Raw genomic sequence first — 18,589 nt, 5'->3', positions numbered from 1 at the left:
TGACAAAGATCATTCGAGATTCATGATTTATGTACAACACAGTTTAATTTGTGGCAATACGAAGTTTGTCCGGTCAGCTAGTATACATATAATCATTCACGTACAGTTCCCCAGGGAAGTAATGTGGGATCTTTTGTTTCCGTTTTCCGTTAGCAAGCTTTCTTTAGCTGACAATTATTAATAGTATCACTGCTTGTGATGATTTGCAAATATAGTAGTAAAGTGGTTACCTAATGTAGTCTAATCTAGCTAATGCTTGAAATCATTTTGGAAAATAACGACTACTTGAATCAATCATTTTCATGGTCAACGGCCAGGCCAACTGCGCAGCATGTACCGCAGAGTGAATTCCAAGGAATTAAATGGAACCAGAAAATCCTTCAAACTAAAGGGAAGGCAGAAAGCGTAGACCTCCCTTACCAAACGCTTTTCATATAGATAATGATTTATTTTCAACCGCTGGGAGTATCTTTATCTTATCTCTTTCCCTGCCCAGTTAGCTTCGGGGTACGATTCTGGCCTAACAAGCCAGTCGTCGTATGTTCGAATCTTGGCTGGGAGGTGTGCTATAGAGAGTCAGTAGGTTCGTAACACTAGCCCCGTAATTGTCCTGTACTCCTGCAACAGCCGGCTGCGAAGTTTGTCGATAAAGAAGGGTCAAGTTAACAAGACATTTATCACATGGCTTTGCTTTTTTGGGAGTATCTTTGCTAATAAAGGTTAAGTGATAATCCGGACCCTTAGGGATGAATTGATGGCATTTAGATCAGAAGCCAGGTTGCAATTGGCCAAGGATATAGCGCCCTATTTCACTTTCTAAAGATAGATTAGTCAACCAAAAATATTAGTTTAAATAATATTACATATTAGTTCAAAAAATAATGTTAGGAATTGAAAACCACATGACCCCGCACCTCCTAGCTTGGCTACTCAATCATACAAATTGCAGTATTTCCAGGTATTGCCACGTGGAGGCGCTAGGTGAACTGCGCAAGATGATACGAGAAAACAGTATTCAGGTATAATTTAAATGGAAATGCATGCAAAAATGGCCTCCCAGTTGGTTTCGAGGCATGACGCTGTTCGAATCTCGGCTGGAAGGAGAGGCTGTTAGAGTCCATTGGATCGTAGCAACTGGCCCTGCAATTGTCCTGTACTCTAATAGCTGGCTGCGAAGTCTGTCGTATAAAAACAGAAGGTCAAGTTTCGATAAGGGAATGTAGCACCTAGGCTTCACTTTTTTTTGCAAGCAAAAGTCATGGTCACAAATCGTCGTTAATCTCAGAACACAAACGCAGGCTTGGGGTAGGACTACGAATCTATACATCTATAGGTATAGAAACTCTCCACAATCACAGACAAACAGACATAACGCTTGGAAGAAACTTCAACAAAAATTATCGTCACGCACATTTTGCCTGAACACTAGCATCATCTATGATCGACAGTCGCAAATATTACCTTACAGCAGGAGTATCCCTCGAACAAGCAAGTATTTTTATGGGGCACTGTCGTCTTTTCGTTTTCGTACGCCACTGTGACGAATACAGAGACATTCCCAACCAACATTAAGAACTCAACCCAACCGCAGAAAACTTTGACTGTTACAGAAAATTATTTCAGTACTTTTTTTACGGAATTAGATACGGGGTTGTGGATTTTTTAATCAAAGTCAGCATAAAACACTTCCGCATTACCGATTGACGTTATTCATTTTCAAAGTATATATCTTTAATCTATACCTATAAAAAAGGATTTCTGTCTGTCTGTCCGTATGTTCCTTATAGAATCGAAAACTACTGAACCGATCGGCGTGAAAATTTGCATGTAGAGGTTTTTGGGGTTAGGGAAGGTTCTCTCGATGGCAAAAGACCTCTCCCCACACTAAGAGGGGGGCTCCCATACAAATCTATTCCCATTAAAAAGTAATTTCTGACTGTCTGCCCGAATGTTCCTTATAGAATCGAAAACTACTGAACCGATCGGCGTGAAAATTTGCATATAGGGTTTTTTGGGGCCAGGGAAAGTTCTTATGATGGTTAGAGACCCCTCCCCCCACTAAGAGAGGGGGGGGGGGCTCCCATACAAATGAAACACAAATTTCTGCATAACGCGAGAACTAATCAAGCAAATGGAACAAAATTTTACATGTGGGTGTTCTTGGAGACAAGATTTTTTTCTATGGTGAATTAGGACCCCTCCCCACTTTAAGAGGGGGGGCTCCTATACAAACGAAATACAAATTTCCTCATAACTCGAGAACTAATCAGGCAAATGGAACCAAATTTGGCATGTGGGAGATTTTGAAGTCTTGAATTTATTTTATGATAGTTAGAGACCTCTCACCCCTGTGGTAGGGAAATATGGACTCTCATACAAATAAAACAGAAATTTTTGCGAAACTCAAAAACTAATCGAACTCGAGAAATTTGAGACTCTTCCATAAAACATTAGTCAATAACAAGACTAGATCATTCAGGACGAGATGGCCGCGAGTGTTGCCGGCGACCCATCGTCGGAAGCGCCGCCTACTGTGGGGAGGCAACTCCCCGCAGAAATCACTACTGTCTAGGTTTATTTGTTTTCCTAGGTCTACCTGGGTTTCCTGGAGCGAGCAACAGCGAGTAAGGAGAGGATCGCGAAATGGTACTTTCCACAAAAAATTTTTACGTGAAATGGTACATTCCGCTTAAGGTTTTTCGCAAAACGATATTCGGCGTAATGTTGTACAATCATGGCGAATATTACTATCCGCTTTCTGGCTACGCAATGAGGGAACAGGGGAGTTGTTTTCTACTTTACTGTGAGGAAAAATTGCAAATTTGTATATTAAACTACCCATTCCTGGTAACTAATAAGCATTAACATAAGCAGCAAATCAGCGTATCTGGCATTTTATAATGCACGTTGTTGTATATTAGCTTTTTGACTGCATAGGTGTTGTAAATTGGCATTGAAAATTGTATTCAAATTCTTCGTGTCGGTAATTAGCTGTAAATTAGTATTGTCAGCACTATAAAAAGGTTATCAGTAAAGTAGCTGTATATTTTGCCAAAATAGCATGTAAGTAGCATTTAAGGCGACTTAAATGCTTATTGGCCTATATTTGAATAGCATTGGTGATGCTTATTGGTTACCTGGGATGCTTTCACAGTTACGTAAACTCGAGATTGTGACAAAGATCATCCGAGATTCATGATTTATGTACAACACAGGTTAATTTGTGGCAATACGAAGTTTGTCGGGTCAGCTAGTAGAAAATAAACCGAACCAACAATCGCAATTTGTCTTGCAAAGTTATTACATTTAACAACAGAAGCCATGGCCATTGACTGCGTGTTTAATATTTGAAAAAAAAACCTCGTTGAAGCAACCAAAACTTGATCAAAAAAAGTATAAAATTTATTGATTGAGAATTATTGAGTGAAAAAAGAAAAAAATTCGGAACTAGATGAGTATTTCAAATCTTTCCAACAAATCACCTACGTGCGGCTTTTACGCGCGAAATCGGATCACAGCAATTATCTAAATCATCTCAATAACTCTCGGATTCACCGCTCAACCAAAACGGCCACAACAGACGAAGGACGGTCATCGAATTTTGAGCAATTTACACACTCTCTGTCCCCGCACCGGGGGGATACCCATCATTTAGTTAGTCCGTCGTGCGACTTTCCCTTCGCCATCAGCCAACCGGCCGCAGCCAAGGAAGTTCTGCCAGTTGAACCGTGGCCTGGCCTGGCCTAGCCTGGCTGTGGCCGGCTAGCGATGAAAAATTATAAACGACACCAAGGCGAACCGCGCGCGCCGCGAACGATGAGTTTTGCTTCTCGGCGCTCAATGTCAATGCTGGCTATGGCTAGGGTTTGCGCCATTCGCGCAGTCTGCGCGACGCTTATTTTTCTTCTATCCTATACTACACACCAAGCAAGCAGCCATGGGTCAAAAATAGATCATAAACAGTCTACAGCTTACAAATTTGTTGGATGTGCGACTTAAAAAAATAGATACCGCGTGTTGTAGCAAGCAATAATGCGGCGCGCAGCAGGCAGGAACCGAACAAGGAAACGGGCCATTTATTCGTCATCGACATTATCGTTCGTTACATATCCTATCTAAAGCTGCTGCTGCTGCCTGCTGGCTGCTTATCACTGACTGCCGAACGCGCGAACGCCCTGAGAGCACTCACCAATGAGGTAATAGTAACAGTCTAGTGCAAGCGCAAAGCGCCCTTCTTATCGGACTATGTCGTTTCGGAGCGGTGATTTTATTTTTCCTCTAATGCTAACGATTTGATGTGTTTTTGACACCTTTAATAATATTATTTTTCCTCTGTTTCTTTCGCAGTTTGAGTGAATGCTACTTCGCTGGCAAAGGTACCGCCCTGATGCTTGGTTCGAACGAACGTCTTCGCGTCACCGGCGGCGAGGATCCACCGCCAGAATCCCTCCCGGCGACGGTGACGACCACGGTGGCTCCGCCGTCTTCGCTGACTTATTCAACTGCACACCCGGTAACGGCGGGTCGGCCTCCCCGCTCGCGCTCGGATAGTGCAGATGAACGGGAATCGGTTGCTTCTTCGGCCAGTACATCATCCTCTGCCTCGTCGGCCGGTAGTGACATCCAGCAGCATTTGCAATCGATGTTCTATCTACTGCGGCCCGAGGAAACGCTCAAGATGGCCGTTAAACTCGAATCGTTACGTCCGGGACGGACACGCTATCTGGTGGTAGTGTCCCGCCCACCGGCCCGCCGTACTCGTCTGCAGCAGTCGCTGTTGCAGCAACAGCAACTGCAGCTCCAGCAGGCTTCGTTTGCCTCCTCGCTAGTGACGTCGGCCAGTTCTACGCCGGCGTCGGTATCGCCGGCACCATCGGCGGCTTCCATGAGCAAACAGATTACTTCCGCCTCTCTGTACAAGGCCGCATCGCCCTCCACCAGTACCAGTATCATTGCCAGCTACGGTGGTATCGGTGGCGGAGAAGAAACGTTCGTATCCAGCTTAGATAACTGTGTTCTCAGTACTTCTTTGAAGACGGCTTCCGCTAATGCTGCTGCTGCTGCTGTTGCTTCTAACAATAACAAAAGTGTCGATAAATGTGATAGTAATAAATCTAGTAGTAGTAATCCTAGTATCGGTAGTGTAGTTAGTGCTAAGCCACCGTTGGCTTCAGGTTCGTCAACGGGAGCTGTGTCGTCGGTGTCGGTAGCAGTTGCGAACAAAGGCTCCAGTGGATATATCAGTGGAACATCCGGCGGTGGCAGTGGCAGTGGTCGTGTATTGAACAGCTCCACCGCAGGAAGTGTCGCCAGTGGAAGTAGCAGTGCTAGTGTGGTCAGCTCGAGCAGTGGAGGAAAGCATCAACCGTTTGGCATTGGCAGCTGCAGTGAAATAGAGGAATCCTGTCTGCTGGGGATCGACTGCAACGAGAAGACAACCGTTGGCCTGGTGCTACGAGCACTGGCCGACACGGCCATTCGACTCGATGGGGATGGGTGAGTAACTAGATGGAATTATACGACTAATGGTCGCTAATGTTCGATTGCTTCCCATTTGCAGTGGATTCAGCGTCAGCTCGTGTGGCCAGCAGCACATATTCAAGCCGGTTTCTGTTCAAGCTATGTGGTGAGTATTTTAATGATTGGAAAAAAAATTGCCTAAAAACATAATATCGCGGGTCCATGGTGCTCTCCACAGTATTTTTGCCTTTTCCGCTTCATGCGGGGCTAAGAAATGGAAGACTCCCGTTTTCTAACTACTCGTGAGACTTCATATGATTTTCTTTAAAGTATTTAAAACTTCTGGCATCGGCAGTCCTACAATGCCGGAAGAAATGGAGTCAGAGTTCTGAAGAATCGGGTGCTATTGAACGAACGAAGGATCAAGAGCTGTACAATAGCTTCAACCTCGACTACGACTTGCTGTACAGAAGACCTTCAGTCTCTTGGATGATGCTGAGTTAACCGACTTGGAAAGTGAAGAGCCGCATGAACAATCTACCCGATCCGGAGAAGCGGTCAGACGAAGACGTAGTGTAGAAGTTGTCTAGTGTTGTGCTCAAGCAGCTCTTCAATATACAGAAAAGGTGGTTCGTCCGAACGAACCTGCTGCTATTGAGAGCTAAAGCAGACGGTCCAATTCCCTTGAAGGAGAATGGTTGTAATTGTTGTTACAATGCCATGGGGATAATACGTAAAAACTGAATGAGAAATGAATAATTGAGTGGGTTTTAAAAATACCCAGTCGCTAATGGAGTCTGCATGCCGCCCTGCACAGTATTTTTACCTTTACCGCATCATGTGGGGCTCTGAAGTGGCGGATTACCGTGGTTTTCTAGACCGAAAGAAACGGACCCGGAGGACTTCATTGCACGCGATTCAGAGGAATCGCTTGCTGTTGATTGAAAGAAGGATCAAGAGCTACAGAATAGCTTCAATCTCGACAGCGATCAACGTTGTATGGAAGACCTTTAGTATCTTATACCAAAATCAGATTGACACAAGCGTGGTGAGTACTTCTTCGCAACGTGACAGGGAATGCCGTTGAACTGGCGATGGAGATAGACGCACACTCTGCCAACAAAATCATTAAGCAGTAGAATTTCGCAGCCACCTGCTCCTCGCATGTATGTATACGATGGTTGCGAAGGTCGCACGGCTCCCTCGTAAGCTGGTTCTACACTTAACCTTCAGTCATCAATCGTAAATCACAGATTCCACCTGGTCTCCTGTTGCCTGAAGTGTCGCCCTCTGCTGTCCACGCAGCACTAACGCTACCCGCCTCCATTAGCCAGTCTCTGAGTCTAACCACTCAACCGTCGTCATTGGCAAGACCAGCATCACCAGACATCAGGCTCAACGAAGTTATCCTTCTTAGCGACGTCCTTGAATCGTCAGTAGTAGGTTTGGGGAAAAAATTTACTTGTGTTGAAATGCAGCTTCTGAAACCGGATAGAAATTCAGGTCCTCTTGCAGCAAGTCTTTTTGTACGCTTTTTGTCAAATAAGTAACGAGCATAGTGATTATAACCAATATCTGTATTCATGCTACGTGATGTGAAAACAAGACGACTTCGGAAGAACTCCGAAACGATTCTGGCTTATTGTCAACGAGAATATATCACTAGAACAGAACAAGTTTCCGGAGTGTTGGAACAAATCCTATGTCTTTCCAATTATCAAAAAACGAGCTAAACGTGACGTCTTTATTTGGCGGGTCACGGGTCGAAGTTGTTAGAGATTCTTGCGGGAAATCTGCTGTTTAACAAAGTGAAAGCTTATGCTCAATCAACACGAACCTTCTGCAGTTCTGTTCATTTTGTCTTCGTCAGATTGAAGACGTTGCTCAAGTTGATACCATTTACACGGATCTTAAAGCTGCTTTTGACCGTCTCGACCGTCAGTTTGTGATGGCTGTGTACGTGTGTGTGCTGGCTTAAGAGTTGCTTAACAAATCAGAAACTTCATGCAGTTTTTGCCATCGATCAGGAGTTCCACAAGGTAGTAACGTAGGACCATTACTAATCATTATATTTTTAAAGACATTTATTTTGTGATACCTCGTCACTGCAAGCAGTTGTATGCTGATGATTAAAAAACGATCCTTACTGTGCGACCTGCCGGAGACTGCTGGCAACTGCCAGCTCATATTAACCTTTGTACAGAGTGGTGCCGCTTGGATAATCTTACCATCAGTGTGTCCAAATGCTCAGTCATCACCTTTAGTCGAAGCAAGATTTCAATCGGATACGCTGACAAGGGTCTCACCTTGAGCGAGCTTGTAATGTTGAAGAGCTAGTGGTTGTACTTGAACCACAAGACCAAGATTTTTTCCAAAGCGAATCGCAATTTTTGTTTTATAACGCGCGTAATTAGCGATTTACGTGATCCACATTGCTTGCGAGTTCTATACGCAACGCTTGGGCCCACAACTTTTCAGGCAAAATAGGATCTTTTTTTCTTCTGACTTGCTACGAGTGATTTTACTTGAATGAAAAAAAAAAATGAAAGAAATTGACAGCTACAAGATGGTTCCTGCTGTTAGACTACCAGTCTAGCCCAAGGTTGTTGAAGTGGCGAAAGGTAGCTGAGGCTCCTTGGAAGATGAATTTGAACATAATTATTGGCAAATTTCCATATGAAATTCCATAAAATTTTAATATATCACTTATAAAAAAATGCACTCAGTAGAACGCATGAAAGCTACACGCATACGAATAGCGTGTCGTAAGCTTGTTTTGCTCTTGTCAATTTCCGTTCAACGTCTACCAATCTACACTCAAAGTAAATTTCACGTCAAAATCATGGGAAAAGTTATGTGAATATTTTCCATCCAGCTTTTCCTGTACTATTACGTAATTTTCAGGTAATTCGCACGCATACTAATGCGTTAACGTGAAAATCAGATAGATGTTATTATTTTTTCCAATAACAATCAGCTGAAAGTCACGTAACTCCCTATAGAGAAAATTACGTGATTTTTCACGTGGAAAGGATGTGTGGATTATTTTGAGTGTACTAATACTCACTACCTATACGTAACGGATTGCTTTGGCCGTTCTCAGACCGACGTCATCTACAGGGACCTCTCCGCTGCTTTCGACAAGCTAAATCATCAAATCGCCGTCACAAAACTGGACAAACTGGGCATTGGATCGCCGCTGCTCCGCTGCTGCCGTGGTTTAAATCGTAACTGTCGAATCGTCTTATGTATCTTTTGATGAATTTATCTCACCGGCTTTCATCGCATTTTACAGAGTTCCACAAGGCAGCATTCTCGGATCGTTGGTTTTTCTTATTTATTTTAACGACTTCAACAGAGGGGCTCAGAGGTCCTCGGTTTGTGTACGGCGACAACCTGAAACTGTTCTCGAAAGTCAACGACTCCTCGAACACCCAGGAGCAACTCCAGGAGCCACTGTTGATATATGTGGGTTGGTGCAAACACAACCGTTTTATTTAATTTTTTATTTTTATTTGTTTACTAGCTAACCCGACCCGACAAACTTCGTGTTGCCACAAATTAAACTGTGTTGTACATAAATCGTGAATCTCGAATGACCTTTGTCACAATCTCGAGTTTTGCAAGTTTCTGCGGAGCTCAACCTTAGATGATTCATTTTGGCAGTTACGTAACTATGAAAGTACGGGTAGTTTAATATACAAATTTGGAATTTTTCCTCACAGTAAAGTAGAAAACAATCCCCCCGTTACTTAACCAGATAAAATAAAACGGAAAGCGTGATTGTATAACATTTCGCCGAATACCATTTCGCGAAAAACCTTACGCGGAATGTACCATTTCACGGAAAACCTTTTCGTGGAAAATACCATTTCGATTCTCGGGGTGACCTCTACTTACTCGCAGTCGCTCGTTCGGACCCAACTGAAGGAAAGTAACAGAGGTCAGTAGACCTAGGAAAACAAATAAACCTAGACAGAGGTGATTTCTGAGAAGGGGGGGGGGGACTGCAGATAGTTTTTGATGGTCTTGTTATTGAATGTTATGTTTTATGGAAGAGTCCAAAATTTCTCGAGTTCGATTAGTTTTTGAGTTACGCAAAAAATTCTGTTTTATTTATATGAGAGTCCACAGGGGCGAAGGGTCTCAAACGAACATAAAATAAATTCATGCCTCCAAAATCCCACAAATGCCAAATTTGGTTCCATTTGCTTAGTTAGTTCTTGAGTTATGAGGAAATTTGTATTTCATTTGTGTAGGAGCCGCCACTTCTAAAGTGAGGAGGAATTCTAATTTATCATAATTCATAGAAAAAATTCTTGCCTCCAAAATCCACCACATGACAAATTTGGTTCCATTTACTTGATTAGTTCTCGAGTTATGAGGATATTTGTATTTCATTTATATGAGAGCCCCCTCCTCTTAAAGTGGGAAGGGGTCATAATTTGCCATAGAAAAAATTCTTACCTCCAAAAACTCCCGCATGCCAAATTTGGTTAGAGTTGCTTGATTACTTCTTGAGTTATGCAGATATTTGTGTTTTATTTGTATGGAAGCCTCCCCTGTTAGTGGGGGGAGGGGTCTCTAACCGTAATAAGAATCTTCCCCGGCCCCAAAAACCCCTACATGCAAATTTTCACGCCGATCGGTTCAGTAGTTTTCGATTCTATAAGGAACATACGGACAGACAGACAGAGAGAAATTCATTTTTATAGGTTGTACTAGCTGACCCGACAAACTTCGTATTGCCACAAATTAACCTGTGTTGTACATAAATCATGAATCACGGATGATCTTTGTCACAATCCCGAGTTTTGAGAGTTTCTGAGGAGTTCAACCCTAGATGATTCATTTTGGCAGTTACGTAACTATGAAAGCATCCCAGCTAACCAATAAGCATCACCAATGCTATTCAAATATTAGCCAATAAGCATTTAAGTCGCCTTAAATGCTACTTAAATGCTATTTTGGCAAAATATACAGCTACTTTACTGATAACCTTCTTATAGTGCTGACAATGCTAATTTACAGCTAATTACCAACACGAAGAATTTGAATACAATTTTGGATGCCAATTTACAACACCTATGCAGTCAAAAAGCTAACATACAATAACGTGCAGTATAAAATGCCAGATACGCTGATTTGCTGCTTATGTTAATGCTTATTAGTTACCAGGAATGGGTAGTTTATTATACAAATTTGCAATTTTCCCTCACACTAAAGTAGAAAACAACTCCCCTGTCCCCTCATTACATAGCAAGAAAGCGGACAGTAATATTCGCCATGATTATACAACATTTCGCCGAATATCATTTTGCGAAAAACCTTAAGCGGAATGTACCATTTCACGGAATTTTTTTTTGTGGGAAGTACCATTTCGCGATCCTCTCCTTACTCGCTTTCGCTTGTTCCAGGAAACCCAGGTATACCTAGGAAAACAAATAAGCCTAGACAGTAGTGATTTCTGCGGGGAGTTGCCTCCTCCCAGTGGGCGGCGCTTCCGACGGCGGGTCGCCAGCAACACTCGCGGCCGTCTTGTCTTGAATGATCTAGTGTTACTATAGATAGTTTTTGTGGTTTTGTTGTTGATTAATGTTTTATGGAAAAGTGTCGAATTTCTCGAGTTCGATTAGTTTTTGAGTTTCGTAAAAAATTCTGTTTTATTTGTATGAGAGTCCATATCCCCCTACCACAGGGGTGAGAGGTCTCTAACTATCATGAAATAATTTCGTCAAATTTGGTTCCATTTGCTCGATTAGTTCTCAAGTTATAAGGAAATTCGAATTTCATTTGTATGGGAGCCTCCCCTCCCAAACAGGGGAAGGATCTTAGTTTATCATAGAAAAAATTTCTGCCATCTAAAACTCCCACATGCCAAGTTTGGTTCCATTTGCTTGATTAGTTCTCGAAAAAAGAGGAAATTTGCATTTCATTTGTATGGAAGCCCGCCCTCTTGAAGGGGAGATGGGTCATTACTCGCTTTCTAAAGAGGAGAGGGGTCTCAATTCACCATAGAAAAAAATCTTGCATCCAAAACCAGTTACGTGTCAAATTTTGTTCCATTTGCTTGATTAGTTCTCGAGTTATGAGGAAATTTGTATTTCATTTGTGTAGAAGCCCCCCCTCTTAAAAGGTAGAGGAGTCATAATTCCCCTTCTAAAGAGGGGAGAAGTCTCAATTTACCATAGAATAAATTCTTGTCGCCAAAAACACCCACATGCCAAATTTTGTTCTATTTGCTTGATTAGTTCTCGAGTTATGCAGAAATTTGTGTTTCATGTGTTTGGGAGCCCCGTCCCTCCCTCTTAGTGGGGAGAGAGGTCTCTAACCATCACTAAAACCTTTCCTGACCCCAAAAACCTCTACATGCAAATTTTCACAATTCTCATGCAGGAAAAAACTCAGATCTAGTTATTCTACGCGAGAAAATGCTAAAACTTTCCCCAAAATCGAATATGTCTTCAACAGTGGCGAAAGAACGTATCATCGATGACGACCTAGGCTCATTGTATCCAAACGCGGTGCGATGAAATATTGGTTGAAGTAACGTAGCATTCCTAAGGGATCACGATGGAATTCGGAGATTTAGTTTGCAGCGATCGCGATAAGGTCATTGCAAATCGCGCCGAGCAACGCGCAGAAATCGTTTTTGAACTCTCTTTACTCGTATGTCGCATATTAGTTGATGAGGTTGCCATATAAGCGCTGCATTCTCCAAAATAAAACGAACCAATGTGCAATACACAACTTTCAGGCTGTAAGAATCGTTGAAATCTTTGGCAATTTTCATTATGAAGCCTAACTGACGGTTAACTTTAGCGATAATAGCTGATCGATGACTGACAAAGACAAATTTAATATTTTTTGAAACGGTAGTTCTTTTACAATTGACGAAGGGACGGTTGATGAATGTAATGAAATTTAGAGTGAAGGAGAAAGGCGGAAAGTTGAGGGGGGGGGGGAGGCGGCACTGGACAAAAGGAGACTGCACAACCCCTTATTAAGCGCGCGACGTATCTTCAAACTCCACCATCTGGTATAGTTTACCACAGAGTATAGTTTTAAATCGTCAACATCAACGCGGGTGTACGGTCACCATCGGGCAATGTTGTTGAAAAACATCGTGAACAGCAAAGGTCCCGGGTTGCTCCCCTGAGGTACTCGACTCAAGTTACCAAACGGTGACGAAATACATGCTCCCAATTTCATGCGTAGTGTACTATTGCTAAGGTAAAAGTTAAGCCATTCGGTCAAATTATCTGGGGCTTCCAGATGACGTGGTTTATGCAAAAGTATGCGATGGTCAATTCATGGTCATGGTATGCGATGGTCAATATCAAAGGCTGCTTTAAGGTCAGTAAAAAGTACGTCAACCTGAGCTTTCGATTCAATTTGTGTGAAACAAGTGAAAGTGAAATTCAATAAACTTGTGGTAACGGATCCGCCAGGTTATCATGTTATTATCTCCAATAATTTCTCGAATTTCTCGAATAATTTCGATGCTGCTGAAAGGCTGGTAATTCCACAAATACTTTTGAATACGGGGTTGAGCAATCTCGAATGTGTCCATATCAACCGTGTTAGCAGGAACATCAACACTACTAGTATTGCAGCAAGTAACACAGCCGTCGTTAATGGACCAAAGCAAGTGTGGCTGATTGTAGTCATCTCATACTAGGTAGTTTCATTTGGTGCTGCATTATCGCATATTTCGTGGATCGATGAAATGTGTTGTTCGAAGGCTGAAACCTCACAGCTTTTGTCCGGCGGCAAATAAACAGCACATAACCAAAATTTCGTATTTAGCAGCGATTCCATTAGAACTCTTCCAAAACTAGTCTTATGGCAATTGCGGGATGAACGGGATTTAAATTTTTAGCTAGTAGTTTTTAAGTAGTCAGTAGGATAGAGAAATCTGTTGACTGCTGGAGAAACATCCTTTCCGATTTCTTACGAATAATTTCTTATTTTCACAGGTCGGCCCTTCAAACCCTGCACAAAGTGTCGTCGAAGGCACGCGAGCACAACTTCTTCGCCGGCGGTTCGTCGCACGAGTGGGTCTCGTACTACGAGAGCCACATCGATTCGGACCGGTCCTGTCTGAACGAGTGGCACGCGATGGACTCGCTGGAAAGCCGCCGGCCCCCGTCGCCGGACTCGGTTCGGAACAAGTAAGTCCCTATTATGTTGGAATTTACCGCTTCTCACGATTACGTTCGAACGCAGGCCAACGGAACGGGAGGAAACGGAACGTGTCATACGCACAGCGTTGAAGGAAATCATGATGTCGGTCGATCTGGACGTGGTTACGTCGAAATTCATCCGCGGCCGGCTGGAGGAACACCTCGATATGGATCTGAACGAGTACAAGTCCTTTATCGACGAGGAAATGCTGGTCATTCTTGGCCAGATGGATGCGCCGACGGAGATCTTCGATCACGTGTATCTCGGCTCCGAGTGGAATGCAAGCAATCTGGAGGAGTTGCAACGGAATGGGTACTAATCTATTTGAATTTTTTTTCGGTTTTCAATTGTTATTAAATCGGTGATTTTTGTAGGGTTCGTCACATTCTGAATGTAACGCGTGAGATTGATAACTTCTTTCCGGGGACGTTTGACTACTTCAACGTGCGGGTGTACGACGACGAGAAGACGGATCTGTTGAAGCACTGGGATAACACCTTTAAGTATATCAGCCGGGCGAGGATGGAAGGCTCAAAGGTGCTGGTGCACTGCAAGATGGGAATCTCCCGTTCGGCGTCGGTTGTCATCGCTTACGCGATGAAGGCCAACAATTGGGACTTTGATCGTGCGCTGCGGCACGTTAAGGAGAAACGTAGCTGCATTAAGCCGAACAAGAACTTTATCATGCAGCTCGAAACCTACCAGGGCATGCTGGATGCGATGAAGAACCGTGAAAAGCTGCAGCGAAGTAAGAGTGAGACGAATCTGAAGAGCGGTAGCAGCGGGATGAAGGATGCCCGGCTGTTGCCGGGCAGTGAGCCAACGCCGTTGATTCAGGCACTGAATCGCGGAAGCAATACGAGTACGCTAAGCAAAAGTGGTCGCTTTTTGAGGAAGCTTGGCAAACGCCCGAAGAGTTGGTCTCCGGGCACGGTGAAGGCGGTCCCTCAGCTGGAGCCGAGTCGACAGCAATCGCATTCGTTGGAGCATTTAATGGCACCGCAGAACGAGGCCAAAACCATTCGGATGCCGTGTGGAAACGGGCAGAACTATAGCGTTTCGCAGAATCAGATTGTGCATCTACAGGAGGGAGGCGGAATCGGAGGGGAGGAGGTTCAAGTTCAGGAGGAGGAAAAATCGTCAGCATCAGTGCCATCAGCCTTATCCGCTTCGTCGGTACGATCTATTATCAGCGAGCTGGAATCGAACAAAGCCAAAGAAACCAGCAGCAATCACAAGAGGAAAGGATCGGCTTCTTCCGTCGCGTCGGCGACCGGGCTGAGTTTGGCCCCGTCGCTTGCGACGGAGGCAGACAGCAAGGACCACCAGTGGGATCCCGGGGAAAGCAAATCGCTGACGCTGATCGGTGCAAATATTTCTCAGGATTGTGATATTGCCAGTACAGCTCAATCGGTGGTTTGCTGGACGAGTCAAAGTCAGATAATTCAGCAGTCCCAGCCGGTGTCTGTTGCTCCGCAACAGCAGCAACCGTTTCAGCATGTGTCTCGTCAGAGTTCCTGGTCCAGTGTGGATTCGGCTGTCGTCGCCGATATGATTCGCGGTACGTTTTCGAGTGCTTCGCGCCATTCGAGCTGGGGTTCGGGTGAAAATCAACAGCTGGGAGGACAACGGATGGCGCCGGCGCCACCCTCCCGCAACAGCAGCTGGGGTTCGTACGATACAAGCAATACGAGCAGCATTCAAACCGTTGTGGAAGTTCCTATTGATCCCAGTGGAAGCGAAGGAACGGACGAAGATCATGGGCAGAGTGGGATTTTCCCGTACGATAAAGACGAAATCCCGTGGCATCCGGGAACGGTCAAACGAACGAAGCAAAAGATCGAAGAACGTTCGTCGTCCTCAATAAAACGCATTTGTAGTGAGAAGTTTAACTTCGCACGTCCTAAGGAAGCGGAAAGTCGGGGGACGGACTCCCAGCAGCAGCGCTCCAACAGTGAAGAGGTACTGCCGTCTAATCGAACCGCCCCCGTTATGGTTTCTACGACCTACGCTAGGCTTTCGGCGTCGGCACCGGATTCGTACTGTCTGAGCCCATTCGGAAGCCAGAAAAAGGCAGACAATGACCCTCCGGTTTCGAAAGGCCACCATCGACGGTTCAGTTTTCGAAAAGAACAAAGTTCCGAGCAGAAAAAGAACGACGAAAATACCACTCTCAGCGTGAGTGGTCTGGTGAAGAATCTAAAGATGAGCTTCGAAGCCAAAGTGAACGATCGAAGCAAAAAAGAACAGAAAAAAGGCCGCTCGCTGCCATCATCTCCTGTTGCCATACATAACGAACTGAACAAGCACGGTCCAGGTGGGAAGACGCAGCAGCAGCAGCAGCAACAACAGCCGGAGGACATCACCGTTCGCGATTTGGTGGTTCGTTACGAAGCGCCCCGGTTCCGGGCTTCGTTCAACACCCATCATCGGCACAACAGTAGTTCCTGCTCGTCGACCGGTACCGATCAGGTCGTGCTGCGGCAGCGACCCCGTTCGGTGTACGAACCGCTCAAATCGGCACAAAATCATCAGCAGAAACCGCTGATGCTATCCCACTCGACCAACCCCCTCAAAGTCGGAACGGATGATTTCAGCCGGCCGTCGGTGGTATCGCCGGCCATCTTCGGTGGTGGCGGCCCGTTTGATCGTAGAATCTTCATCGGAAGCAGAACCTCCTCGAGCCAGAGCCAGAGCTCCGCCGGAGGCGGTGGTGGACCAAGCGCTGGAATCGCTAGTGGACCGAAAAAGGTAGTTCAACATCACGGGAAAACTCACCCGCTGGCCAACCTGACGAAGCATCGGATCAATGCTACCAGCACGACAGCGGCCACAGCCTACAATACGATGTAAGCAGCTCTGTCACCGCCCCGCCAGATGAACGCGTGTTTCAAAACGAAAGTTAATGGATTTTCAGGCGCCTTTTGCCGAAGAAACTAAACTACCGACGACTAACCCTGATTTGTCTCCGTTGGGGTTTTTTTTCTTGCGGAGCAGATTACGGCTGCAGTATTACTCGACATTTAGCACGTATTAGAATAACAACGGAACGGAACAACCTCCAATTACGGCAATTCTAGCTCACCATCTCTCTGTGTGTGCGTGTGTGTCTGTCTGTGTGAAAGAACTGAACTCAATCGCACGCGATCACACCGCTGTCACCAAATCACAGCAAAAAAAAAGCTGGCTGAAATGCACGAGATCCATACTTTCTTCGGCAAAGTCTCGCCTAAAGCGGCAATCGGTTAACTAACTTCTGAAAAAAAAAACAATAGAACGACCTTCGGTCGTTCTTAGGGCTCTCTCTCTTGTTGCACGCTTCGGGCACGAACTCGCTTCATCTCGGATCCCCCATCCTCCCATCCCCACAATAATTGACTGTTTATCATCATAATCGCAAACGATGCGATGCGCTTTTTTACGTGCGCGCGAGTGCGCGAAACATTCAAATTCATCCTGTAAATAGGTACATACTGAAACTATACACACAACAAAACTGTGCCCTAGACTGTAAGGTTTCTCTCTCCTGACGTACCCTCCCCCGAATCCTGGCTTCCGGAAAGTGATTCACGGATGCAAACCGGAATAATAGCAGCAAGCAACTAATGCAAAAATGCAAATGCGAGCCTTTCGTTGATTGGTTAGTAGTCTTATACATACTTTAAGAGAAGAGATAGGGAAGGTGACAGAGGAGGAACAATAGCGGAAGGAGAAAGCTTTGTGTGTTTGTGATTTAACAGAATCCGAAAGCGTCTCTTAGTTTTTTTCTGCTTTCGGTTCATCGCTTGCTTGGCCTTTGCTTTGGACAGCACCGTAACCGGAAGAAAATCCTATCAAATCCGGTGATTTCAGTTTTAGTAGAACGCTTCCTTTATACGTTTCACATCGCAAAGATGCGGCAGACGACAATAGTTCTTTAGGGTTCATCTTTCTTTTTTTTTTGGTTTTGTTTGCTTGCCATCCACCAAGCAGAAAGGAAAACTATGTTAACTTGTAACTACTCTACAAAACAATAGCCACACTGCGAGAAGCGAAACAAGCTATACACTAGGTGATAAGCATAATTGCAGAGCAGAGCGAACGCGCGCATAGCAAAAACAAACAATATTCAAATAATTGTTCGAATATTTTATGTGGTTTTATAAGCTTTTAAACTGAGGAAGAACAAAACATAACAAAAACTGTAAACGGAAAGTGTTCCCGCAAAAGGAAAAGAAGAAAACAAAAAAGAAACGGTACGAAGAATATCGATGTGAACTGTGGAAGAATCGAGCAGTGAAGGAAGAAAGCGAAAATTTGTATTTAATGAGCAAAGATAAAACATGATTACAGTGGAAAATTAAAAAAAAAAACAAACCTTGAGCAGGATTTTCTGTTGATCCAGCTTCGAAAACTCCTTGGACGATGAACGTGCCCTGAACGAATGATGACTGATACGATATGCTTTGAACTAACATAAGAATAGCAACGGATCACCCAGCTACAAAAAAATACCCATTAAATTCCCAAGTTGATTCGTAAGCACAAGACATCATAATGGTCTCTTTTGAAGTTTCATTCCATTCCATTTCCTAGCCTTCCTGTGAAAGAATCAATGAGCATCCTAGAAGATTGGTTACTAAAACAACCCGCAGGCAACGCATGGAAGAAAACAGGTAACAGCACTGTACCACAAGGGAGCCACCTTGGACCACTGTTCTTCTCACTGTATGGGTCTTCAAACTGTATGGGTTCGAATCTGTGCTTACCGTAAGTATTTTGAAGTTTTTCGTTATTTATTTTCACCTATAACTTAGGCCAATTATTTTAAACTACGTTATCGCGGGGAACATTTAGCAATAATTCTTCATATTCGTAATGTAGGTGTCAGTCAATAAACAGTGTTTAGGTTTTTTAACTTGTTCCGTATTGTATAGTCACACCAGGTTTAATTGTCCTGTAC

At 44.2% G+C, this 18,589-nt stretch overlaps 1 protein-coding gene across 2 annotated transcripts in view; it reads left to right on the top strand.

Moving 5' to 3' along the window:
• The window catches only part of LOC128739614 (protein phosphatase Slingshot), a 29,268-nt gene extending 11,293 nt beyond the window's left edge, over positions 1 to 17,975 (top strand). For both annotated transcript variants that reach the window (XM_053835112.1, XM_053835118.1), the window contains exons 3-7: positions 4,348 to 5,496; positions 5,561 to 5,626; positions 13,440 to 13,634; positions 13,690 to 13,959; positions 14,022 to 17,975. In XM_053835112.1, coding sequence (XP_053691087.1) covers positions 4,348 to 5,496; positions 5,561 to 5,626; positions 13,440 to 13,634; positions 13,690 to 13,959; positions 14,022 to 16,500 — 4,159 coding nt within the window. In that variant the 3' untranslated portion in view covers positions 16,501 to 17,975. The remainder of the gene's footprint in view (positions 1 to 4,347; positions 5,497 to 5,560; positions 5,627 to 13,439; positions 13,635 to 13,689; positions 13,960 to 14,021) is intronic.
• The last annotated feature ends 614 nt before the right edge of the window (positions 17,976 to 18,589 follow it).

Source organism: Sabethes cyaneus, chromosome 1 (genome assembly GCF_943734655.1).
Source record: "Sabethes cyaneus chromosome 1, idSabCyanKW18_F2, whole genome shotgun sequence".
NCBI classification, from domain to species: domain Eukaryota; kingdom Metazoa; phylum Arthropoda; class Insecta; order Diptera; family Culicidae; genus Sabethes; species Sabethes cyaneus.
This window is presented reverse-complemented; position numbering and strand designations above follow the sequence as displayed.